This window comes from Ceratosolen solmsi, unplaced genomic scaffold (genome assembly GCF_000503995.2).
Source record: "Ceratosolen solmsi marchali unplaced genomic scaffold, CerSol_1.0 scaffold11, whole genome shotgun sequence".
Classification (NCBI taxonomy): domain Eukaryota; kingdom Metazoa; phylum Arthropoda; class Insecta; order Hymenoptera; family Agaonidae; genus Ceratosolen; species Ceratosolen solmsi.
The window spans coordinates 12760945-12788770 of NW_011948416.1; the positions used below are offsets into that span (position 1 = coordinate 12760945).

General features: G+C 38.1%; 2 protein-coding genes across 8 annotated transcripts; one reads left to right on the forward strand and one right to left on the reverse strand.

Annotated features, from left to right (window-relative positions):
* Positions 1–13110: 13110 nt before the first annotated feature.
* simj (transcriptional repressor p66-beta simjang) lies at positions 13111–21405 on the forward strand. 7 transcript variants are annotated; one of them, XM_011495913.1, is made up of 9 exons: positions 13111–13651; positions 17118–17180; positions 17260–17549; positions 17651–17879; positions 17979–18270; positions 18511–18573; positions 18893–19326; positions 19780–20078; positions 20817–21405. In XM_011495913.1, the coding sequence occupies exons 2-9, from the start codon at positions 17131–17133 to the stop codon at positions 21074–21076; spliced, it is 1917 nt and encodes a 638-aa protein (XP_011494215.1). In that variant the 5' UTR covers positions 13111–13651; positions 17118–17130; the 3' UTR covers positions 21077–21405. The 7 variants fall into 7 exon arrangements, with proteins under 7 accessions (XP_011494215.1, XP_011494216.1, XP_011494214.1 ...); XM_011495914.1 differs by lacking the exon at positions 13111–13651 and adding an exon at positions 13782–13901; XM_011495912.1 differs by lacking the exon at positions 13111–13651 and adding an exon at positions 16003–16127.
* Positions 21406–23543: 2138 nt separating this feature from the next.
* On the reverse strand, positions 23544–26678 carry LOC105359531 (uncharacterized). Its single transcript, XM_011496144.1, has 4 exons — positions 26517–26678; positions 26010–26142; positions 24797–25024; positions 23544–23969 (listed from the first exon to the last, which is right to left on the reverse strand). Exons 1-3 carry the CDS (start codon positions 26676–26678, stop codon positions 24834–24836), a joined length of 486 nt encoding a protein of 161 aa, XP_011494446.1. The 3' UTR covers positions 23544–23969; positions 24797–24833.
* Positions 26679–27826: the final 1148 nt, after the last annotated feature.

Below are 27826 nucleotides of genomic sequence, written 5' to 3' on the forward strand. Positions count from 1 at the left end.
CGTATGATTGCTTGCAGGATGAAATGGTCAAAGGAAGTCGCGAAAACGAGCTGCATGTGATTAAATTGGATGAGCGAAATGCGATGAGCGAAAGAAAGTAAGAAAGAGACGAAGATTAGCGAGATCAGATATAAAAACGAGAATCCCCTTCCAAGCGAACGAAAACAAAGTACGGCACGATTAATACGACCGATGAAAGTACGTATATATCCAAATATAAAAATAAGTAGTCAATGGTGAGCAGCGGATAAATTAATCAAAAGCGTACGATGCATCTGTCGGGAGCGGAACAGCCGGAAAAACGAACAAGAGAGACACAAAGACAATTAATCATAGGTAGAATACCGTTACATAAAAAAACGCGCGCAGCACAGACGAGTTGTAAGAGCTCCGTTTAAGAGAAACAAGTCAAGACCTATTTTTAAGATGCGAATGTATATTTTTATACTAAGGCAGGCCTTAGTGTGCATATAAGACGATTGCGCGCGGTGCGTCATTACCCAGGTGCTCGAGGAAAATCGTTGATAACGAGAGAGAGTAGAGAGAGAGAGAGAGAGAGAGAGAGAGAGAGTAGAGAGATAGAGAGGAAGGAAGGAGGGGGTGGAGAAATGCGCGAGGAAAAGGAGCGGTGGATCGTCGGCAAAGCTCGCATTTGGGGCAGCGCAGCGATTAACGCGATTTACGCGAGAAGAGAATCAAGTATCCCGAACGAGAGTGAGAAATTATTAAAGCAGAGCACTTTCTTTATGTAATAAACGTCATGTGTATCGTCATATCGTTAAGACACTCGGATACCGCTGGGATTATAGTTCTTAAAGTCGCCAAAGAGAGACAGTGGTTCGGATTCTTCTTCTCCCTCATACGCGTACGTGTGCATTAGAATATGCACGTTTATATTGACAAAAATCTCGTGCCGTTCATTCGCAATTCACTTCATTATATATATATATATATATATGTGCATACGTATTTGCTATTGTTTACTTGTCTTGAGAGTATATATAAAAGACATCTGTGGAGAATTCAAGTTTTGTCGTACTAAAAGTTTCGTATGTTAAAAGCTTTTTTGTTTCTCCAAACAGATACTATCATCTTCCAAAAAAAAACAAAAAAAAATGAAAATGAAAATAAACATTTCTGAGACTGCGTAGTGTGTTGCATCTATAGTAAACCCATCTTAAGACTGAGCAATTCAAACGTCAAAGTTTTAGTCGTGTATTATTATATTTAAATGGAACTCAAAGAATCCGAAGCATCGTCTTTCAATTATATAATAAAATCGAAAATTAAATGATGGTATTGTTATACTTGTGCTAAACAGAGACGCTTGCTTAATTAGAAAATGCTTAAGTGAGTCTTGTGTACTTTTTTCCGCCCTTCGTTTATACAACATTCGTTATAATTACGAGAAAAAAAAATTCAATTTATCCAAAATGATAAATCGCTTAGCTTCTGTATTGTAATTATCTATCATTGTACAAAGTTTCAACCGAATAGATTTTTTTTTGTTGCCCCGACGGATAAGCAAACGAATGCTTTCTAGTCATTTCTCTCGTTCTCGCGCCAAGGAGATTCATTCGTGCCCCTCCCCCCCTCCACCACCACCCAATCCAATAAATCTTTCAAAATGCATTTAATTCTCCTCACTTCGTTACGCACTTTTCGGCTTTATCTCGAATACCTGGACACGTTGGGATGGATTTAATCAAGACACACCGTATCCTATCAATATCACGACCTTATCGTTCTTATCGCTCTTTTATTTTCCGTACCCATCTCTGTTTATATCAATTGTTCCTGCTCTATTCTAATTCCTCTAGGCGACCTCTTCACCCGCTTCTACCATATCCGGCAAGGAACTAACTGTTTCATTGATGCCAGCGGCCCTCAGCTTCACTGCCTGCGTCCTAAGACAAATTCAATAAATACCCATCAAAAAGGGTCTTCGGCAACACTTCCAGTGTTAATATGATAATGCATCCTTGTTTCGAATCCTTCGTGATCTTCCGTGCAATCGGATTCAGGTATGCAATCTTTTCTAACTTATTCAAGATATTGTAAATCGCTTCGATTTTTTATACTTTGCGGCCTTGAAGAATGCCGGTGTCCGGCCAAATATTCCGAACTGTCCAGCCATTTATATCCTCGACTGGACTGGCGAGTGATTGGACGCGACGACCATGATATTCCTCGCCTGAACAATTTTCCTATTTTGTTCGATGTAAGCCGAGCACAAATTCATTGTTTTTATTATTCCCCCCCCCCCGCCCCTCTCTCTTTCATGAATATACAAATTGTTGGAGTTAATATATCCAAAATATCATCATCGACCTTTCGAGTTTTCTGTAGGAGAATGTAACGTAAAGAAAATGTTTCACTTTAGCTTAAATCATTGTTGAATTATCGTCGGTACCCACGGTGCTTGCGTTATTTGACCAATAGGTAAGCACCCAACTACACGTGTTTCATTCAATTCAATTTATTAGCAATTTAACAATATTAGACAATATTGTTCCAGCTCGTAGGTGACCACTAGCCGGATATGAGTCAACGCAATTTGATTCCAAATCTAGTTCGCATTTCTTTCAAAACTGTTATTATAGATCGTATTAAGATGTGTATATTATTAGTCGTTCGCAGTGTATACTATTGTTGCTCTTGTTACGGTGAATCTATCTTTATCCCTTTTCTTTCTTTCATTCTGTTTTTTTCATGTTTTTTTTACGCTCTGGCAACACAACTTGGCACATTTCTGCCGAGTTGCGTGTTACGTATGGACCCTTATTAGGACTACTCAAATAATGTCCTTGCTGATGAAATTTGCAAATCCAATATCGGCCGTCATTCATCTCGGCCACTAGAATATTTATTGCTCCTTTTGTCCAGTAATTATTTAGGGATTAATAAGAGTGAACAATGATATTAATATTAAGGCCGAATCAAAGCAAAGCAGTCACATATTTTGTGTGAACAGTATGAAGTCTGGGGAGAAATAAGAACCGAACTTAGCTTTTACTTTGTACAAATGACTTTTACAAAATTTTGTTAAAAAATAAATACTATTAAGAGATAGAATAGTAGATCATTACGTATACAGCGCAAGTGATTATTTTGCATAAATTGGAGGTGTGATTTAATTGAAAAGAGAAAAAATTAACGCGGCGATAAAGTTAGATCTTAATACTCCCTTAAGAAATATAAATAAAAGCAGCACTGCTTGTTAGGAAATATCAATGACGCGCTAAGAAAATGACGCAGGCCAAAGGGGTAAAAATGCGAAAGATTATATACGTGAAAATAATAATGACGAGTGGACGAGCCGTCAAAAAATAGACGTACACATGAGACCGGTGGCTAAGCGAGTAAAACATCTGTGATAAATAACGATAAATAATAAAACAAACAAAAAAAGAAAAAAAACAAAAAACAATTTTAGAAAGATACACGGCTAGAGAAAAATAGAAGAGAGAGAGAGAGAGAGAGAGAGAGTGACAGCAATATAAAAAAGATGAATGCGTGCGCGAAAAATTCGTCAGCGTGTGCCTATGTGTTTGTGTGCATCCATTGCAACGAAAAAAGAAAGAGATGTTTCTAAAAATGAATATTAAGATCGCGCGAGTGCATTAAATGCGTTTCGAGACAATGGAGAACCGAAAGAGAATTGTAAGAAGACGAAATTGTAATACATAGAGTTCGAGTGAATGAATATAAGAACGAAAGAGGAAGATAGAATGATAGAGATACAGTATCACGAGTGTTCCAAAAGGCACTTATTTCGTGGAAAGCGCGATAAAATGGAAATAAATTATTGAGCAAATCGAATTGTCTTTCTTTTACATTTTTTATTTATGAGTAATGTATATAGTCGTTGATTTTCACGAAGAAACATTAGAATTTCGTTCCCTTCTGTATTTTTTTTTGCACGAACCTCTAATTAAATGGTCTTCGATCAAATATCACGTCACTTCTCGAGAAGAATATATATATATATATATATATATATATATATATATATAGAAACCCAATGAATGCAACAAGAGAAAAATTTATCACGAAGAGTGTTTGTTATACGTTTACGAAGAAAACTTTTAAAGATTTATTTATTTACTACATTCAACTGATGAAGAAAAAAAAATCCAATGAAAAAAATGACAGCACAGTTCCGTTACCAATGAATTTCTTTATAGTTACCTATAATAATAATTACAATATTCACAGATGTTCGTAAAAGTAATACATTTTCGAAACCTCGTTGCTCTCTTAAGCATTATCGTCATTATGATGCAAGGAGAAGGTTTTTAGTTCTTCTACCACCATAAACAGTCGCGACATTCCAATTACTTACGTTAAAGTAACTCATCAATAAAAAAAAGAAAAAAAGATAAAGGCAATCCTTAGAATATTATTGAATGCGATCGAATTGAGATGATGCTCCACAAACAGTATTAAAAGTTCCTAGAACAGGCAGAGAGCACTTTTCTCCATTTTTCATTGAACATTACACACGAAAAAATGGCGACGTGCGAAATGAAATAGGAATAAACAACTCTCTAAACATACAGTACACATGCGGCGCGCTTGCAAGATATACTTTTTTCTTGTTTTTTTTTTCTTTTTTTTCTTTTTTCTTTTTTTTTATTCGTTTTGAGAATGTAAAAATGAAGTCTAAGAAAATCGAAACATTCTTTGAGTTTATTAAAGCTCATTCCAGTTAAAAATAATAATTATAAGTATCAACATACGCGACAGATGACACAAATATGTATATGCTTAACCAAGTGTATATCGAGAACGTTTGTTTTTCGTTTTTCGTTGAATAAAGTGATGATTTGTAAAATATTATAAATAAGAGTGATAGTATTGAAGGAAGGAAGGGTGAATTATGTGAGCGTAAAATATAAAATACATGGAAATAGACAGAATAACGCTCCATATAATCACGATTAATTAAAGAAGTCATGTCTCTATCGTAATATACAAAACGTCATTGTCCAAATCTCTTTAAACGCCAAGAGAATGTGAAACACCGCACTATAAATAAATAAATAAATAAATATATATATATATATATATATATATATGTATGTATGTATGTATGCATATATATTTATATAGGTGTGCATGCGCGCGCGCGTGCGGGCGTGCACGCCGACGGATGTGTGCATGTATGTACATTTGTGTATATATATATATATATATATATATATATATATAATTTTGTTAACACTTATGTTTAGTGAACACAAATTAACTTCGTCTGTGACTTATTGTAACATCGCCAAAACAGCTGCTTATTTTAATTATTTTTATAAAAATAGTTAAATTTGTTTAAAAAGGAACTTCATATTGCTGTTTTATCACACAATTACAATTAAGTAACATATTAGTTGTTTTTTTATTATTCATCATATTACATTTTCCAAATTTATCACACTTTTTGTATTACCATATGTAACATTAAAAAATTAAAGTTCACTTAAATACATTTTATTCTTATTTAAAACAAAAACAAAAACAAACAAAAAAATATGTAGAAACTAAAATCTGTACGTTCATTTTCTATCGATTAATTTAATTGTAAGCCTTTACAATTACAGATGTTCTTTAAATTTTAATATGCCAACGGGTGGTATTTAAAAAAAACCCTTTTCCATACTCCAGCTTTTGAGCTCTGTAGTTAAGCAATTTAGTTGTTATTTCTATACTTTCGTAACATGTAACATCTATAAGTCAACTTGATTTTTTAAAAATTGCAGAACAGTTACTATTTCGAAAAATTATTATGATTGTTTGCATGCACAGATGCATAATTTAACCCAGTGCATAAGTAAAAAAATAATGTACGATTGATGCGGTACATTATCAGATGTGTTGATTATACTGGCATTATGGGCATTCTTTTTTTCTCTTTTTTCTTTTTACTATATTTTGTCGACATAAAAATTTCTACCTAGAAAATGTACTATAATCTGTAATTATATTATTCTTATATATTAACGCACAGCGATAATGGCTTTCCAGTAATTTCGTTTTTTTTTTTCTTACATATTTAACATATAACATTTTGGAAAGTTCATAGAAAATATTCAAGTGTTGTTACGTAGCGTGTTATAAATATTCATTGTAAGGTCATAAGAAAATATAATCCAAGAAAAGGAAAAAAAATAAAATAATTAAATTTCCTTTTGTTAAAAAAAAAAAAAATCGATTAATGTAGGAACATATTTGTTTTTTTTTCTTTTAAAGGTTGAGCTATTACTTTAAATTAGTGAAAATTGAACGAATGCAACGGATGAAAGTTGAATTAAATATGGAACTTTCGATGTAAGATTTGCCGTATCGAGCAGTGAATTACATTATTATTAGAATAAAAAAAAAACGATAAAAATTTTGTCGAATTATGCAAAAATTCAATTTATCGACTCTATAATTAAACAATTTATGTCTATGTATGTACGTGATAAAATATATAAATAATACTGTTGAATTTAGTTGAAAAACAATTATCTTACCAATAATTTTCATTCTAATAACTGTTCATCCTGTCGTTGATAAATTTACTTTAAATTTTGTAAATAATGTTGCAGTTTATAAGAGTTGTAAAGTTGAATTTTGCATAAACCGTAATTTTAAAATGGAATTTGGTTCTTAGATTATTATGAATATAATAATATACAATACAGGTAAACCAATTCCGTGAAATCACGAATGTATAAACGATTTGGCATAAGATTGAAAATAAAAGTTTTTTACAATTGCCATTAATAAATAAATATATGATTTATATGATTGGAAAATATAATTATCATTATTAAAGAATATATTGCAAGTATGTTTAATTGTATTTTAATCTGAATTAAGCAGTTAAAATTGTTGCACATTTTTTAGTACTTGAATGCTCGTGAATGAAAAAAATTTACTTTCATCTGTAACCTAATGTATGAAATAATGCCTAATAAACTTTAGGTGTTCTATCTTCAATAATATTGTCTATAAATATTGTTATTGGTATTATCATTACATGGTGGTCACGTAAGATCAGTCAATCACTTTTTTATACATTTATCTAGCCGATAGATGTATAGCTTCTCAACGCAGATGACTGATGTTTTGTATATTGTTATGAATTCCATGAGTTGATCTTGTTCTTGTAAATCAATCTAAATAATTATTTACGATTTACGTATATTGTCAATATTTATTCTAACGATAAATATCAATAGTCAACATAAATCCTAGGGTTCGATGTAAATATTTTTATATGCTAAGGTATTTTATTTAAATGTCCGAAAAATCTTCCCAATTTTTCTTTTTTGATTATTTTATTTATTTATTTTTTGTTGCTTGTTTGGTTGTTTGTTTTATATAGTGTTAGTTACAAAATTGAGACGTAATTAATTCATTGCCTAAATGGCTATTTCATTATATAATTTTAAATCTACTTTTATTACGTACTTTTTTACGTATTTAATTTAATAAAGTACAAATTCGGAGAGTAACGATCTATTTTATAGGATAATTATATAAACCATTCGATGCTGAATGGCTTATTTTATGTGTACGTATCAATTAATGTATAAGCCTTTTAATCGTATAATTATATCGAAGAATTAACCATTTATTACGTAAATCTGAGTTTTTACATGATATTAAACAATGATATGATACAATGTTATTAAACTGCATTTAACGGAAAAGAAAATATAAAGAAATATGAGAATACATACATGTGGAAATGTAGCATAAAGAAGAATAATTAGATAATTGAATCGAAACAATGTTTCAGGAATTACAAAAAATTACAGGACATCCATCATCTATGTCAACTGATTTTACAAACGAATATCTATAAAATGTGGCTGAAATTACGTGGGCCCGTCCAATGATTACAAAAAATATATTTGTATATTTGTGTGCGTGATACGTGTGTATGGAAAAAGTTATAAAAGGTGTGTAATGCGTACGACTTAACACAATGTAATAGAAATAAAAAATTTCTCCCATATATAGCATTCGATATGAAAAAAAAAATACAAATGTATCTGAAGTGAAGTACAGCGAATAAAGATGTGATGAGAGACGATGTTTTGATGTTTTAAATGTATGTATATATATATATATATATATATATATATATATACATATTACACATAATATATACACATAATACACATAATATATATATATATATATATATATATATATATGTGTGTGTGTGTGTGTGCGTGTGTGTGTGTATTTCCAAATGTATAACTACATAGTTATTTAGGATTTTATATGTTCTATATTTGAAGTTTAGATAATTTGAAAAATGAAATTGCTTATTTTTTGTGATAATTTTATTGATACGTTGAGCATATTTATATGACTTTATATTCAAGATTCTTTTGCACGAGTAGATGTTTCAAAAAGGTTATTTATTTAAAATTATTGAATTTATCGTGTACATTATGCGTGTGCATTTTTAATGAAAAGATTTTGGCCCCTCTGGAAAAATATCGAAGCATTGAATAAATGTATTAAGCCTATTGGACAAATTGTCTCGACTTTCTTTATTTTTCTCGCTTCATTATTGGCCCGTAATTTTCAATTATTTTATTTTCATATTTTATATATAAAAAAAAATATTAGAAAATTGAAAATGACAATAATCAACTTTGCCTTTATTTAAGATATTTATCATATTATTTTTATAAATAATTATTAATATTAAACATTAAATTATACTTTTTAACCACTTAATTCTTATAAACCTTCTGCCATATTAACGTAAATAATATAATAATATACAAACAACAATTTTAACCTGAAATTAATGCATGCATTTGAAATTGCATTTAGCAAATGTTCATTTGAAACTTATCTAATACAGTAATAGATTAGTTAATTATTTAGAACAAACATAATTTGAGTTTTATCAAAGCCTATGATATTATAGTATAGCATCTATACTTTTACAATACATCATAAAGACACTGTAATAATATTTTTCCTTTTCTTTTTTTTTCTATATCACGATAATTCAAGTTATTTTTATACTGATATGCATCAGCAACATTGTGTTGATATCTGTGCTGTAAATTACATTGTAATTTAAGTATATGATCTTTTAAACATTATTTTCATCATAAGAGTGAAATATAATAGAAATATTATTAAAAATTTATGTTATGCTGTATAATTATACTGCAGTAATATATAGTTGCAATAATATCGCGTGATACATAATGGGAAGTTTTAACTGTGTTAAGTACAATGTCTTTCGCAATCGGTGAATGATAAATATTGGGTTTAACGTGGGCTTTATTTATTGGCTTTAAATCTATGATATTTCTACATTATGATTAGAAATAGTATTCATAGTCAAAGAAAGCTCACATTCTTACAATTATTAATAACTGAATTGCTCTGTATCGAATATCGAAGTACTGAGAAATATTGCTAAAAAAAGTATATAATACATTCTTCCTTTAAATGTTTGCAATAAAATTAACCGGTTATTACATAATCAACGTTTTAATATTGTAATTTATTTTTATGATACATATACGTGAGATTATTTCGATGCATCTTCCGAATCTATATTAATTGGTCGATTATGAATTTGTTATTACGAAGGTATGCGTAAGTGTGTGCTTTCCTAGCATTGAAATAAGTTTAGCCTAAAACATAATAACATAAGAAGTTTATTGATAATTTTTTTGAAAAATCGACTTGAAATACTTTCCACGTTTATATCATATATGTTTTCGAGCAAAGACCGTGAATTATATTAAGAATTTTATAAGCACACATTTCGTTTATATAAAAAATTTATGATTTGATGTATTTAATAATATTTATGTTTTTATTTATTTCACATTATAACACTAAGAATAATTTTTTTTAATTTCGTAATACAAACACTTAAAATTTAGTGTATAAAAAATAGTGAATACTTTAAATAATTGCAATGTTAATATAGAATAATAAGATATTTAAGACCGAAACCTTCTATGATTTTTAAAGTTGTGGATGTAATAATGATTTTTTAAAAACATAGTTTTCTTTAGTTTGTTTTTAACATAGTTTAAAAAAAAAGTGTTTTTACGTTGTTCTAATTTTTTTATTTTATTTTAAAAAGTTGAATTTCACAACAAAATTGCTAATAATAATAAGTCTTGTATATATGATAGAGTATATTTTTGTACATGAGAGCGATATAAAATATGCAAATAAATTATTTTCCAAATTTATGGAATTTTAGAAAATTTAATTTTGTTGGGAAACTAGAAATAATAATTATGTCGCATTTGATAATGATTAATAGGGTATTTTTTGGAATGAAAATTAATCAAACTTTTTTTTTGCAACTTCGTACCGTGAAAAAAAATTTTAGCTCTCAGGACAAACAAAATCTTGTAAAAATGTTTATAACGAATCGAATATACATTGTATTAAAAATGTTTGTAAAAATTGCTAATTAATAGGTTATTTTACCATTTTTTATAATAACAATGTAATTAAAAATAACAATGCTTCCTTTTTTTTTGTTTTGGCTTTAAGTGCCTTTAAGATGTCAGCAAATTTTGGATTTAATAGTGCAACGATTAAACGAAATGATAAGTTTACTTGTAAATCCATGACAGGAATGTTTATTCTCGTCAAACATTCAGAATGACAGAGCGATCTTTGCTCGAAAAAAAAAAAATTTACATTACATTTTACATAGCATCCTTTCAAAGTTTATCGTTGTCGTTTTAAAATTGTTCTACATTTAAAAAGTAGCGCTTTGACACTTTTTCTTTTTAAAATTCTTGCTAAATTACCATATAGAAGAAACACATATATTGTTTTTTATTTCGCACGTTAACGTGGATGTCGATTTATGTTTGTTTCGGGTCATTTCATTCGTAAATAAACCTTTCGTAAATCTTATTTTGAAATAAAAAAAAAAAATAAAAAATCGTGTAACGTTGTGTTACAGCTACAGAATAAAAGAACAAATTATGTTACTGTTAGTTAAAAAATATCGTTAGTCAACGGTGGATTGAACGTGAATACCTTATCGTTTTAATTTAAAACTCCTAATTGTACTTTTAGAATTAGCCTTCCGTCATATCACCTTCATTCTCCTATCATCTGAACGCCCCGGAAAAGAGGAATTTTGTTAAGAATATGAAACAGCGAGTATCGATATTATTGTCGGCCTTAACGTCGATACATATCAATATAGGGTAAAAAACAAAAACAAAACAAAAAAAAAACGAACAAAAAAAGAGAGAAATAAGTGAAACGAATGCATCCGTATTGTTCTGAGTAACAAAATCAATTGCTTTCATAGAACGTAAAGTATATTTTGAAACTACATAAAAGTATCATAGACTTTACCTGCTTCCATTCTTTCCTCGAGTATCTTATTTAATTCGCACACAGACTTTATGACGTGGAAGTAGATTAAAGATGATGTTGTTGAAGCGAGTTCTCGGGGACACGTAGTTGCGAAGTAATCGTACGAGTAACAATTTCGCATACCTATCTGAAACATTACCGATTCGTCCCACATTTCTCTCCCTCCCACCCTCTCACTCACTTACTCACTCGCTCTCTCTCTCTCTCTCTCTCTCTTTCTCTCTCTTTCTCCAACGCATTCAATAGTATTCCTTAATTGTCTTTGTAATCGAGGAGGACGCGCGAATTTCTCACACTGCTGCACGCGCATGCAGTTAATCAAAATTGTATATACCTAAAGGGCGTTTAACGCGCGAAACATTTTAGCGCACTGAAACTTAAGTTTGAGCCGCTTAACGGAACGTGAGAAGCTGAAGCGCCGTACATAATTGCCGATTTGGCGAAAATAAAAGGGCGCTCGGGGCTCTTATTAATACAAGTGTGGAAAGTCAGCAGGTGAAGGATATCGGTCATTTGTAGATTCGATGCAACGGAGTTTGTCGCAGCGGAAACGTCGACAACGAAGCGATGGGAGTCCATTGTAATTGCGTGAGAGACTGATAAACGCGCGTGTCCCAATAACGCATTGGACCAATTCGGTCGTATTTCGGATATTTTCGAAAGGTACGGATGCGTGATTACGTCGTAGCTGCGAGGCCGAGAAGCCGGAGTCCCGCGGGTGATGATCGGCATTGATCGCGCGTCTGCGAATCCAGATTTCACTGGGCATCATTCTCGGCCGGCTGCTGTACCAGAGTCAAAGCAAAGTCGCGTGGAGCGCTCGATTTTCAATTGTACAACACCACGAGGGTACCGATCACCGGGACTGGAGGAGGATGACAGGTTAGTTAAGTTTAATTGACCGGCGACGATAGTCTCAGCATGTCTAGGTGAAGAGGGCAGGTCAAGACGGCTTTCAGCAGCTCGTCGGAGCCGCCTCGTCGAACAAGAGGGAGTGGCTGTTGACCCGGTCGGCGTAGATTGGTGTGCGGATTATTGGGGTTGATACGTGGAGATGGCGGTTGGTTAACGATGATAGTGGACAGAGGACAGAGGACAGAGGACAGAGGATAGAGGATAAATGACAGTGGACAGTGGGACAGAGTATAGAAGACAGTGGACAGAAGACAGAGGATAGAGGATAGACGATAGAGGACAGGGGCTGGAGGATAAAGGATAGAGGATAGATGACAGTGGACAGTGGGGCAGAAGATAGAGGATAGAGGACAGAGGATAGAGGACAGAGGACAGTGGACAGAGGACAGTTGATAGGGAACAGGGGATAGGGATAGTAATCAGGGTGGCAGGGTCAGAGGGAGAGACATATAGAGAGTGCGAGAGGGTGGGGGTGTAGTGGGGTGAGAGTACGAAGGTTGGGGGGTGGGGTGGGATGGGTGGGTGGGTGACGGGACGGGGGTTGTCTAGCATAGTGGCTGTAGAGCCAGTGGCCGAGCGCCGAACATCGGCGAATACGAGCGAGCGAGCGACTTGCTCGTCGGCGCTGCTCCTCGGTCCTCTCTCGGTGTACTTGTTTCTCAGTACCGCGCACGCAACGAGGAAGGAAGGACGCAAGAGTCGCCGGAGTAATCCCGGGGGGAAACGACGGTGGGTATGAGCGATTGAGTGCGAGTAAGTGTCTGCGGGAGAGAGAGAGAGAGAGAGAGAGAGAGAGAGAGACAGACAGACAGCGTGAGAGCGACGAGTGGAAGGGGTGGAGGGAGGCAGAGTCGCGCGCGGCCTACCGACGAGAGTGGAAAGGGAAAAGGGAAAAGCCGAGCGCGCGGTGCATGCACACGCGAAGTACGCACACGCGCGGCGATACGTGGACGAAAAAAAGGGCCGCGGAGCCGCGAAGGAGAGAGAGAGCGATTTGCCCGCCATTTTGAAGTGAATCCGTCGTGGTGGCTTGGTTGGTGGTGGACAAACGTGCGGTCGCAGTTTCGCGGGCGGAGAGCGACGAGGACGAGGATTGCCACGGCATCCGGAGTTGGTGGGTCAAGCCGGCGACCGCACGCGACGCGTGATACAAGCACCGGTGGAGCCCGGGACGAGGGGCTGACGCCGCTCCGGGGATGGGAGCTCTTACCGAGGCGTGACGGATCAGGGGCCACGACGATGACGGACACTCGATCAAAGTCCGGCAAGAACGCAGTCAGGACCGTTGCAGCTGCTTGAAGAGACATCTCCAAGGCTTGGAGGATTTCGGAGAGAAATAGAAAGAGTTAGTGAGGGTCAGAGAGAGAGAGAGAGAGAGAGAGAGTGAGTGAGTGAGTGAGTGAGTGAGCGAGCGAGCGAGTGAGAGTGAGAGGAAAACGGAGCGACGGAGAGAGATAGAAGGGTGAGGGGGGGAGAGAGAGAGAGAGAGAGCGTCGCTTCACGCAACGACCGACCGACCGACCGACCGACCGATCGACTAACGACGCTTTTTGAGGTTATAATTACTCGACGAGACTCGTCTCCGATAATCCCGGGTACGTATGCATGCATTCATATATTTAGGCTCTTACGGAAGTACGTTTGAATTATCGATAATTTTCGATGCTTACGAGAGCCTGACATACACCTCCATTTTTTCTCACAGCATGTTGTAATAATGGTACATGCACATTACGTGCAGAGAACTACCGAGTTCCATCCTTGTTATTGTTGTTTATGTACCTACCGACTATTTCCGACGTTTGGTCATTTTTACCAACATATTTCTATATGTACTGTAAACTAATAGCTCGATAATGTTCGGGCGGTTAATTACATTTTAATTGGCTTTTAAGTAAAGTCTTGATAAATCGTGTACAAAGTCGTCGTGTGCCTTCAAATATGCAGAAACTAGTCGTTAGATTGATTACCCATAACCTAATTGTTCTTTACCTTGAATTCCCGCAATAGCTAATTGTGATACGCATGGTAAATGTTTGGATCTAACCGACCTTTAGTTTAATTGCGACCACTGTCGCACCTTTAAAATTTCAGGCCAGATTTTCTTCTTTTTTATTCTGTTCTTTTCTTTTTTTTTTTTAAATTCCCCGCTTCTTCGTCGAACCGTCGTCGTCGTCGTCTTACGCAAATTCGTCTAATTTAAATCAGCGGATCGATGAGTTTTAACGGATGAAATGATTCCGACCCACGGTTTACGGTTTACTCATTACAACGATTCTCTCATAGCAGCTAAAATAACATTCGTAATAATAATTCTTGAAGCCGCGTTCCAAAATCAATAATAACCAAAAACTTGTAAAGCATAGTCCGAGCTCGCTCTCATTATATGTCCCCCTGCGCGACAAATTCACCCACGTCATTCGTAATTCATTATTGGCCGTAGTCGCGAAACCTTTTTCCAATATATGGTCTGTCTGATGATCCTTGACGTTCGCTTCATCTCACCGGGGGCAGGAGATGATCGCTTATCAAGCTTGACCGCCACCTACGAAGACCATTAAAAAAAAGGACAATCCTCTGAAGAGCAATCGATGTGACGTGGGCTGGTGGTTGTTATTGTTGTTGTTGTCGTCGTCGCCGTCGTTTGTCATTGTCGTCGTTGTTGTTGCTGCGGTGGCTCTATTGCGGTGGCTTTCGTATCACCTCGCCATCGTCTCTCCTTCGTGGCAGCGAGAAAATGGAATTCGTGTCCTTCACGCCTGTGTGTGCGCTACGTTTCGCGTACACGTACGTCGTTCGTACGGAGAAAAATCGATTTCCCATAGAGACGGAGCAGGTCGCGAGCAGCAGCCCCCTTCACCCTCCTGTCCCCGGCGAGTCGGAGAATTCCAAGGGCCAATTTTTCGTTAGGCAGGCCGGTCTGGGTCAGAGCGGCATACGTGCACCCGTTTTTCATCGCGTTTAAAGGGACACGAGACCGGAATGATGGCGTTAGATAGACACGTACATGATGAGAGAGAGAGAGAGAGAGAGAGAGAGAGAGATAGAGTGATAAGGAGAAGTAAAGGGAAAAAAATGAATTTGCGAACATTAGCCGAGCCGCGAACATCTTCCGCTTTCCGCATTCCGATTTTCACAGCTACGTATAGCAGCAGTGGTCAGTCAGTACATAGTAGTTGTCGATGTCCTCCGCCGCTACATTGCCCCTCCCCCTCTCCAGCTCATTCCTTTTTCCTGCTCGTAAAATTGGAAAAGCCACTATTTTCTCTCCCTGCTTCCCACCTCCCTCTCCCCCCGACCCGGCATCTAACTGCCGGCCGCTGCCCAATCCGCTCTTTCCTTCTCCTATTTCGTCTCACGCTCTCTCTCTCTCTCTCTCTCTCTCTTTCTCTTTCTCCGTGTCCCCTCTCCCCCTTCCGCCCTCGCTGCTCGCCTGCCTGTCTCTCTCCCTTTCTCGCTTTCTGCGTGTCTCAGTTCCGCTTTCCGCACATAATCTTCGCGGGCGGCGGGAGAGCTGCCAGCTCCGCTCATTCTCTATCTCACTTTATATCTCCGTCCTCTCTCATTTACAGTCGTTGACTTGTATCGTTGCCGCCACCGCCACCGTCACCGCCACCGCCACCGCCACCGCCACCGCCACCGCCACCGACACCGCCACCGCCACTGCCGCCGCCGCCGCCGCCACTGCTGCTGCTGCTGCCGCTGCCGCCACCGCCGCCGCTACCGCTATGCGTTTGGTTAGATCAAGTGAGACGGCGGGGCGAGCGTGAGAGAGGGAGATATATGGAGCACATACTTGCGTAGACCCTTGGCGGACGTACGTATGTGACGATTCCGAATTTTCGTATGTACGCGGAGGTGCGAGGGAGGTTGGCGTCGCGGGCCAGCCTCGATAAGCGCAAGAGTCGGTAAGATCGGTGGACGAGAGGTCTACACGGGAGTAACGGCAACGGCGATTCTAGTCGGGAAGTCGCCGCCACCGCGCCAAATGCTTAGTCGGAATTGGCTCTGCTCGTGAGTATTCGAGTTCGGTCATACGGAAAAAGTGCCACCGCTAACAAGGTCGCGCCGACGACACATATTCGCACGCACACATGCGCCAAAAGCGCATCTGGAGCCTCTCGGTAGGTTAGGTTTATCGTACTATTCGGTTAGCAAGTCGCTTCGTTTGACTCTTACGGCAGCATTTTTTCCACGGTCCATGCGATCTTCGTCGACCCCTTTCGCGTCCCTGCATCCTTTTCACGAGTATTTGCTCTCTCTCTCTCTCTCTTTTTTTATCGTGCCTGGCGCCACAAATCGTAAATAGTGCAAAGTGCTTGAATACACGTATTGCGGAACTGAGCAGAGGCTATACTCGCTTTAAGTACTTAACGGAGGAATAACTGAGTGCCGATAATGGCCATAGAGTATGGACGATCGAGCGCCTCGTTACCGTTATCGGTTATCCATAACGATCCGTGAGTGAATCCATTAGAATTGGTAAAATAATCGGTCGACCGAAAAATAATCGAGTAAAATAGAATCGAGTATCTCGAGATTCACTGCTGTACAACTATTGGGTATTACTTATTACTACTATGACTACTACGACTACTACTATTACTACTACTACTACTACTACTATTACCACTACTACTACTACTACTACTACTACTACTACTACTGCTACTACTATTACACTACTACTACTATTAATAATAATAATAATAATAATAATAATAATAATAATAATAATAATAGTAATAATAAAAACAAGACGAATGCGATCGCAAAAAACAATAAAAACTAAACAAAATTTCTTATCGTAGGATCTAGAAAAGTATGGAAGCCATGGATTTGGATGGAGATGCAGTTGTTGATTTAAGTGTCGGGTAAGTTCTCTAACATGAAAATTTAAATCTGTACTTTCTTGGCTGGTATTAAACGTACAAATTCTTGTTTGTATTCTAGAAGTAGCAATAGAAGAGAATCTCCAATTGCACCCACAAATTCAGTAAACAATGCAGGCCCTCCGCTAGATTTGGGTGTAAATTATACAACTAGTCCAAGTATAGACAATAATATGCCTGAACCTAGAAATATTCAAAATTCGTCTAGAGGAATTTTAGCACCAAAATCCGGAGATGATCGTAGGCCCCGACGGAACTTGAGGCCTCGAACGGAAAGAAGCTATGCAGAAAGCCCTGACGAGCCAAGAATGAATGGCTATTTAAATGGAAATGCATCGGATAGCGACGAAGGTACTGACAATATCATAAAGAACACAGATTGGCTTTTATTTTAAGATAGCCTAATGTTTATCAAATCTTATCAAGATGATCTTATCTCTCCCTTCTAACAGCCGAGATGCCACCTCTGTTACCAATTAAAGAATTGTCTTCCGATGAATTGGCAGAACGCGAAAGATCTTTAAGGAAACTTAGGGAAGAATTAAGATCTGAAGAAATGAAATTGGTGCTTTTGAAAAAATTAAGACAATCCCAACAGTTGAAAGAAAATATAGCAGCCGTGCCAAAAGTTCCCAGTAAACTGCCACCGCCAGTCACTTGTCAACCAGTAATGACTCACAGGTACGCTTGCCATGTCAGAAGCCTTGGACACCATTCGTGCTCTCAATATAACAAAACAACACAGCCGACCGATTGCGATTAATCATTTTATTTGTGCAGTCATAGAACTGGGAAAGCGCCTCCGCCCTTGTTAAGAGGACAGCCTGCTCCGAGTAGAAGTAGTAGTCTTCATGCACCACCACCCGGTATGTTATTACCACCTACAGCTGGGAGAAATACTATCTCAACCACCGGTATGCCACCTAATATGGTGATACCACAGCCACCTCATCCACGAGTGAGATCTACAAGCAGTACGCCAAGTGTTTCTAGTTATCATCCCCCAGCTGATCGAACAGAGAGGTCCACAAAAGATCCCACACCAAGCCCGGTACATCAATTGCAAGCAAAAGTAAATGTCCCGATTGGTATACTTATTAATATCTTTAATTAATTCACTTGACAAATACGTGTGATAGCGTTTTGCCAATACAACATTACAACATTGTATCCTTGCTGTCTCGGCAATACGATATCTCATTAGATTAATTTGAATGCCTGTAAGAATTTTTTGTAAATTTTTTATAATAATAGTCGAAAGTACAAACTTTATGGATTAACCGATTGTGAATTATGTGTTCATGAAAAACAGCTTGTTGGGCCCCAAGACAATAAGCCTGCCGCGCCTCTAAACACACCTGTGATCCCTGAGCAGGTACTCTCGATTAGACTCGTTTCATGCTTAGCTTACCAAAAGCTTTATTTACATTTCATTTTGTTAATCCCTCATCCACGTAGTGCAAATTTTTTCATGCCAAAGATTTTCAATGAAAGCTGCTTTTGTATGTCCAAAAGTCTATTGTAACGTTTAATCCCATTTGTTTTCTTATTTCTGTTCAGCTCTAGTTAGAATATTGAAAAAAAAGAAAAGAAAAAAAAACCATTGAGAAACATTTAGCAGTTGGCTCAATTGTTTATTTTGTCGTATCAAGCCGTTCTCGTTTCATTAATCGTCGGGCCTTGGATTATTGCAGGAAAGAAACCGGGAAGACAATCAAACTCCAGCGCAACGTCAAGCTGCTGCTAAACAGGCTCTAAGGAAACAATTGGAGAAGACGCTCCTACAGATACCGCCGCCGAAACCTCCACCCCCGGAGATGCACTTCGTACCAAGTCCTTCGAATCCGGAATTTATTTATTTGGTCGGCTTAGAGCACGTTGTTGACTTTATAACTAAGGAGCCGGCTATTCCACCTCCGCCAGAGCCGTTCGAATGTACCCAATGCAAGACTGACTTTACGCCAGTTTGGAAGTGGGAGAAGCCTGCCAATAGTAATAAAAAGGATGGCCCACAAGGTCAGCATGCGACCTTCCAACGACCAGCAGCTGGTCGAGATCCTAGAGTTATTTGCGAGCACTGCGTGACAACCAATGTGAAGAAGGCACTTAAGGCTGAGCACACGAACCGGTAAGAATCGGTAGAGAGTAATTCGATCCACGTGTCGGTAGTGTAGTAGTAGTGGTCACGATTATCATTGACGATTGGCGACTATTCATTAATTATCAATCAAGTCCAGCTAATTGCCTAATTTTTCTACAGCTAACGTTTTCAGCTGCTATTGCGCATCGAGACCTGTCGTTTTAATGTCATAATGCTCGATAATAGACGAAGAGCGAGTAGGATGAGTATTAGATTATTAGACTAGACTATTACAGAAAAACCGAAGCAATTGAATAGGAATAATCGGTAGAATTATTATTTAATAAGCACGCGGAGGGCATTTCTGGGCCCAACGTGACAAAGCAACGTGACATTACATTTCTATGCTATTTCTTGCTTGTACCTACAATAATTATCGCATATATTAAAACTGTATGGCAAATAATTCGATTAAATCCAATGTATTATTATAATGTCTAGGTTGAAGACTGCCTTCGTTAAGGCTTTGAAACAAGAGAAGGAAATAGATGAGAGACTAGCGCAAGCGGCCTGCCCGAGTCCAGATCCACCCGCACCAAAGCCAGTTCCCAAGGCGCCTACCCCGACGAGAAGAGTAGCGACGCCTCCCGCGCCGCCGCCGCAAGTACAAGTACCACCGCCGGCGCCGACGCCACCGGCTCCGAAGCTTCAGGAGCATCCTCTGGTCAAGCTGGCCGAGAGCGGCAAGTTTCCACATCCCGCAGCAGCGGCCGCTGCTCTACAGCAACAATTACTTCGAGGTCGAATATTATTTTTAAAACTCACGTCGAATGTGCCGAATGCAAAAGTCGTCGTTCCTTGTGGCTTACTTTGCCGTTCTTATCTCCTTGTTCTGTGCGAGGCACGAACAATCGACACTCGTTATTCTCTCCCCCATCTCCATCCCACCCAAAACGTATGCAAAGTTACTTTTAAAGAGCGACGTTCCTCCTTTTTCGACGTTAAAATCGTTTTATCTTAGGATGCGCGAATATGCCATCGATTATGTGTCAAACAGTCGCGAGATTTTATGTTTAAAAATTGTTGGATTCGATGAAAGTACGGGATAAAGGGTAATTTTCTCGCTGGGAGTTTTTCGCATTGAGCGGAGCGGAGAAAATTCTATATATTTTTTATTTAACGTATTATGAAGCAAGCTAGCTACGTTTGGCTATATTCAATAAATGAACGACGTCTAAACATTTTGTTAGATGAAGATAGTTTATTGGCCTGGCGTTTAACTATAATTCTTATATAATTTCATGAAAGCCCCGTATGTTACGCGGCAAACAGACATGCCATTACATTGCTATTGATTATTATATTATTAACGAACGCTTACTACATTACGGTCATACGCTAATGAACCGCGACTTGTGCATATTACTAACACATGTAAAATCGTTACGTTAAAAATAGCGTGGGCGAGCGATAAATGTCGTTGCAAAAAATATAGTGGATTGAGCGGCAGCTTAAAAGGATCTGTTGATAAATTACAGAATTGGCCAAGAATCCGGTGCCGGGTCTCTCGCCTCATCAGCCTCTTCCAGCGCACATGATGCCACCCTTCAGTCCGCTTCTCTATCCGTATCAGCTGGCGATGGCGCAAGCGGCTGGGGGTAAGGGCCTGGCGGAGCTTCAGCGGCAGGCGGCGGATCTCCAGCGTCAGTATCTCCTGGACATGATACCGTCGCAAGCGTCGCAGGGCCAAGGCAATCAAGCTCCGCCCCGCGCCCATCCGCACAATTGGAAGACGTAACCAGGCGTCCATTAATAATTACGGCGCAAGACTTTCGACAACACTGTGCGACAGTGATCGTTTGTTGACTCGTGGCTAATGCCATGCGACTAGCGAAATCGCGCGACTCGGATAGTACGACCGATCGCCACTAACGTGTGCTGTTCAATAGAGACAGATATTGACCTCGCGATTCTTTCCTCTGTTGTAGGCTTCGACGAAAGTGTGCTTCTTTCTTTTCAGATTCAGGGAGGGAGCAAGTTATCCCTCAAGATTGACAAGTAAAATTTAGTGTATTTTTAATTTAAAAAAGGGAAACATGCCGTTGAAAAAACTTTATTAAAAAAAGAAAAAAAACTGTCTTTTTACTATGATATTTTATGTTAAAAATACAAAGTAAAAGTAAAAAAAGTGTTTTTTGCTTCGTTATTATTGGGATGAAGCTAATGAAAGCAAATGCATAATGCGTGATATCATGAGTGTATTTGAATATTTCAATAATAATAACACCACAGTTAAACGTTTGTATGTTAGGGAAATAGTAGATGTAACATAAATGAGGTCGGTTGAACGATTTGTGTCAACTTATTTGGACAACAATATAATATCACTTAAATCGGACTAACATTTTCAGTACGTGATTGAGTTATTTTTTCAAATCTCTTTTTTAGTTTTTTTTTATTTTTTTTTATCTTCATTGTTTTTCTTTACTTTACTTCAATTTTCTTTTGTATTTTAATTTTTTTTTTGAATTTTTTTTTTATTTTTTTTTTATTTATTTATTATTATTATTATTATTATTATTATTGCAATATTGCGTCTAAGATATTCGTACCTATGAATATATTGATTTTTTTTGTTGTTGAAATCCTTGAGCGTCTAATGATGGTACCTGTACTCCTTGTGTATCTTATAACTCCAAATTCTGACAATTTTTCAAGTAAAAATACTAAATATAAGATGGTTGTAACTAATAGTGGAATTCTGTTTATGCAAACGGGATAAAGTGTTATTTTGTGGTGTATCAACACAATGTTTGTGTCTTCGTATGAACGGATTTATTTTTATTTTTTTTTTTTAATTTTTAAACAAAAAAATTTTTTTTTTTAAAGCATGATCGCATAACGTGTTTCTTTCTTTTTAAGTAAGACCAAAATAATGTGCACACAAAGTTTATATTAAAGCATCACAAAAGTTCAAATTTTGAATAAAATGCTTGCAGTAAAGGACAGTGTTGAAACAATTGCTGTTACGAGACAATGCAAACGTCGAATTACAGTGACACTTTGGTATTTGTGATATAAATAAAGTACGAATTTTTTTCTACTTTCATAATGCATTTCCGATTTATAATACATGTAGCCATTAGTGCAAAATGTGAAGCCACGATATTTTTGGACGTTGCCCGAATTTGACAATTTCTCAAGTTTATTGTGTTTATACTCTGGTCAAGCAATGTATTCATAACAAAAATTCAATACGAAAGAAACAATATTCTCGACTGGCTGTGTCTGACCGTATTTCCTCGCCCTTCGCCGTTCGTGTCTCATTCATTAAAGAATAAATCAAATGTAGTCTTACATTTTTTCAATACATATATATGAAGAATAAAAAAAAAGTATGTATATATATATATAATATATAATGCATATTATATAGTACTATATATTATTAATAATATTTAATGTATATTATATAGTATTATATATTATATAATATGTATATCTACACATACATACAGACATACACGCACACACCCGCAAGCATACGCAAACGCACACTTACACACGGAACACTCATACGCATACTTATTCCAAGTAACTAAACTTTAAACGTAAATATTAGTATAACTGTCTCTTTGTACTAAGCAATAGCTTTTTGACTTTTAAATTCAATTTGAATACAATAAAATAGGGCACATAAAAACATAGATAAAACACTTTACAATCACGTTAATATTAGCCAAGAATCTGTGTTTTATACAATAGTATTGAGTGTACTAAAATGCGAAGAGTAAAATGTGAAAGGTGAAAATGTAAAACGTGTGATTGATTCTAATTATGAGAACTCCAGGGAAATTCAACAACGATATTACAACTATAAATAATAGCTTATAAATAGTTAAAAAAAGCTCATAAAACAAATATTTAAGAATCGCTGAAAGCATGATTTTTTTTTCTTTTTTAATTCACCTTACGTACGTCAAAGGTCAATGAAGTATACTGAAGGTAATCAAGGAAGCGAAAAAGTAAACAATCATATGCCTTTATAAAACGTATAAATTTGGCTCTTTATATCCTATATATATATATATATATATTTGTTGTTGTTTTTATTATTACTTTTATTTTTGTCACTTTTCATATTATATAGTTTTAGAGTCGATTATGTTGATATAAAAACGAATCAGTGGATAGAACATTAACATTAGGATAGCTTGTAAACTTAATTATCGTCAATTTGAATTATATGATTAAAACGTATTATTTAATATGCATCCGTTGTATCGTTGTATCTGTCAATATCATAATCGACCATTTAATAATTATGAAGGAATGGTTATTAATATAAACAAGATTGACAAGCTTGAAAAAAAAACTCGAATAACAATATTTTTGCTTCCTTTTTACCTTGCAATAGCGATCGATCGTACTTTGTGAAGAACACATTTTCGATGGATTAACTTGGAGCAGACTTTCTCTTATTATTGTTTAAGAAATGGTCGCACAATTATTTATAAAAAATAAAAAAATATAAATCATTTTAAATTATGACCCCTTCCCCCCACTAGTTAATCGCTAAGGTGATAACCAATTAAAACGTGGTCACATTGTATTTCCCTTGGGTTGTCTTTACAGATCATTTCTAGTAATCAAGTAAGTCGACGATTATCAAGTCCATTACATGAAAATTGCTAGAAATGGAAATATTGTTGAATTTTGCTATTCAAGCAAAACGGACAGAGTGAGAGAGAGAGAGAGTGTGTGTGCGCGCGCGCGCATGCGCTAAGCCAGATAGTATGTGTGTGTGGGTGCATGTGTGAGTGAATGTGTGTGCAAGTGTGAGAGAGGAGAAAAATTATTTTAAAAGTGTTACTTTGTACATATAACGATAAGTTGTCCTTCCTTTATATATCATTGCATTAGTTTTTTGACAATAAAATGACTTTTTACTTAAAAAGATTATTGGCACGCTTTCTGAGGCGCTTTCCGAAGCGTGCATAATTAGCGAATGGAGATTCATTTGAAAGCTGTTTAAAGCTAGTCGCGCGAAGGCTATATTTAGAAGTCCCGTGTGCCGGTCCGCGGCTCTAGCCCCGACAACTTATGCAATAATGCGTCTTTTATAAAATTCAGTCGTCATTCCAGCTTATTGCATCGTACGCGACACGCACACGCGCACGGGCCTCCAATGCATATAGATCTTTATAAAGCAAAACGATGCGCCGAAACGAGCGATGTATGCTACTGTGGATGTTTTTTTTCTTTCTTTTTGTTTTGTATTAGAGTAATAAATTAAGTACTTACCCGTTGAATGGACTCAATGACCTCAAGGGCTAAAAACTAACCGAGGTTCCGCGTTATTTACAATGTCCGTTTCGTGCCCGTCTCTAGGTTGTTAAAAATTAATGGGGGCTCAAGGTGGGTTATTGGGGTTAAAGGGTGATGAGGGATCGAAAGAAAATGAAGGAGAGCGATGATACGAGAAGCAGCTCCGGCACTCTCTCCCAACGCATCATACCAAAAAATTTATAGTGTAGCTGTGGATACGGCGGCGTTCAGGCGGACTTCTTGTCATTCAATTGACTCGAGCACTTCTTGAAGTGCTTGGCGCAGAAAGGGTAGAGCGGCGGCTGGTCGCATGTGCGGCAAGCGGCGGCTAGGTGAGAGCAGCACTTGAGGCTCTCACGGCAGCAAGATGCCCAGAGTTCGGGGCCAGCCTTGGAGCAATTGTAGCAGTAGCAGTCTCCTGGAACAAGTGTGTCCGCCCTGAGTGGCTGAGCTTCCGCTGCGAGCGCTCGCTACCCTCCATCGACGGTACCCAACTTCCATGCCAAATTTCAATTGCCCGGGATCATTTAAGGGTGCCTTATTAGGATGCATTGCCAAGTTTTTTAGGCGAATTCCCTTGCTTAGGGCAAGGCTAGGGCAATGCTCCCCCGCGCCAATTTACTCGAGGTTGCTTCCTTATGGTCTGAGCGCGTAATAATAACGCCTTGTCATTGTTATCTAGTAAATGCCTCGTTGATTCGCGCTCGATTAATAATTGTCTTGGGCTGCTTATCTAAAGGCCGCACTGAAAATTTTTGGCCAATCTCAATGATCGGATGAGAAGAAAGTCAGCAGCAGCGAGGGGGACAGCGCCAAGTGCTGCTCGTCGCAGGCTTTCGGTAAATTTTGAATTAAGCAAGAGGCAGCGGGAGCAGCACTCGAGCATTTTTACGCCACCGAACGAACGATATTTTCTAAAACTTTCGCCCCACTACTATTATCAATGAAAATAGCAAATGCCGCGCTTGAGTCCGAATAAACTAAGCGGACGCGTTGGTGCTCGGGGCCACTCTTATCACAAATTTCCGCGCACAAATTAATTCTAATCTGCTACTAATAAATTTCCAAATACGTTGGATCTCCTTGTTCCTCGTTTCTAGCACTTTTACCAACCAAACATCTTCAACAGAGAAAGGCAGGCTCCATTGTGAGGAGAAATCGATGGATTTAGCCTAATTGCGATGCTTGCTCGCACGTTAGATTTCGAATGGTGCAAAAGTGCGAAGGGGCGAAGAGGAACAGGGGAGAGAGAGAGAGAGAGAGTGTGTGTGTTTGTAAGGCAAAAAGCAAGGGGACATGAGGAACCATTTTCGCACGCGTGACCAGTGTCATCGTGAGCGGCTCGAGCATCTCTGCCAAGGGCATCCGAGCCTGGGCGGGGAAATCGGTAAATGCGTAGTTACCTCGGGGACAATCGACGGAGCGTCGCGCCTCCGCACGTCTGCATTCCAGGCCCTCCTCGCCATCCACACAGCTCGAGCCCGGCCACATTGACGGCTGCGCGGCTGCCTCCTCTTCCCCGAAAATCGCATTAATCTGCAATGGAAATTTTAGTTTTATCCTCGAGCATCGATGATCGCGATGATGGTTGGATCGTTGATTCGAAGAGTGTGGTGAGTGTGTTTTGCCGTGTTCGAGCTCCTTTTACCTCGGGCGCGCAATTTAAAAGCTCGTTCGTTTGTCGTGAGCGGGGGGTGGATGGAGAAGGAGGAGGATACGCGACATCTCGAGTGTGCAAATTGATGCTTTTATTTACGGGAGTCGCGTTCGATTTTGCTAAAGTTTTGCTCCGGAAGCAATTATAGAATCTTGACGACTGGACATTGCGAGTCGGCGGTGAGAGGAAGGATCAAGGAGGACGAGCGCGTGGGCTACCGTCGTCCAGGGCGTGTAGAAGAGGACGCGGATACCTGGCTAAAGGCCCCGGGCTTGCTGAAGATCTTGACGAGCTTGGCAAGTTTGGCTTCGGTCTCGTTGTCCGCGCGGCATCCTGGTGGCCTGAAGACGAGCAGGCCCACGGCCGTTGCAGCGAGGATGCAGGCGGAGAACACGGCCGACAGTCGAGGTCTCATGGTTTTCCTCCGAGTGCTCGTGGTCACGCGTCGTTCGAAGCTCGCGGGCTTACTCCGAAGCGAAGTTACGCCGGAGCGATCCCCGGTCAGGAGGTCCGTAACCGACTGGTGGCGGCGGTGGTGGTGGAGGTAGCGGCGAGAGGGGGGAGGGCACTACTCAATCCTCATTATGTCGTTCCCGTTGCCGGCGAGATGGTACGCGCGCCGACGAGTTTCGTCGTTGTTGACAATGCGGATCGCCCGAGTTGACCACCTATCCAACGCCGGTCGATCGTCGAGCTTATGTAATCAGCTGCCGACCCTATGACATTGTCCGAGCCTTTGCGACCTTGACGACTACGAAGACGTGGATGACGATTTTCTGTCACGCTCTTTTGCACTTTCGAATCCTCTTTAATATTAATCCACGATGTTAAAATGGTTTTAACGCGACATCAGCTATGGCTGTACATATACGATTTAACAGGTTAGCTCGAAGCTCCGGTAGGCGATGCAATTGATAGCAGTCATCGTATATCGAATGTCGAAGGTCGAGCGTTAAAGCAGAATATATTGTCGTTGGAGGAGGAATAATGGTCTTACGTTACCTATAAAAATAGCGTGGAAATAATTATGCGCACGAGACTGGAGAGTGTAGCAGCAGGTCCGATAACGTAAAAGTTATTCAATGAAAGTGCGATTTTATAAATCCCAGCTATATTTGGTCGATTAATAATAATCGTGCAAATACTATTCGACGCTTGAGCAACATTAGAAATTTGTCATTCATTACAATTTTTAAATATCATCGTAATATACACGTCCAACCCACATTTGATCCCTTCACTTTTTATGTGCCTGTATGTACGAACCTTCCATTTCTAATATGTAGAAAATTATGCATAAGCGAGTTTGCGTGTCGTGATAGTCAGTGTCGGCTCGCTCGAATGGCCACATTTATAATTAAATTATCGATTCGTTTGTCCGCGGATGTCACGTCGTCACTTTCAGCTGTGGATTATTATGTAAGCTTGATGATCGTTTGCCATTATAGTGCTGATTATGTTATGTCGGCATTATTACTAAGAAGATTAGTAAAAAAATAATATGAAAGATCGAAAATCTTTGTCTCAGGCTGCGCAGAAAAACTTTCACCTGGCGGACATTTC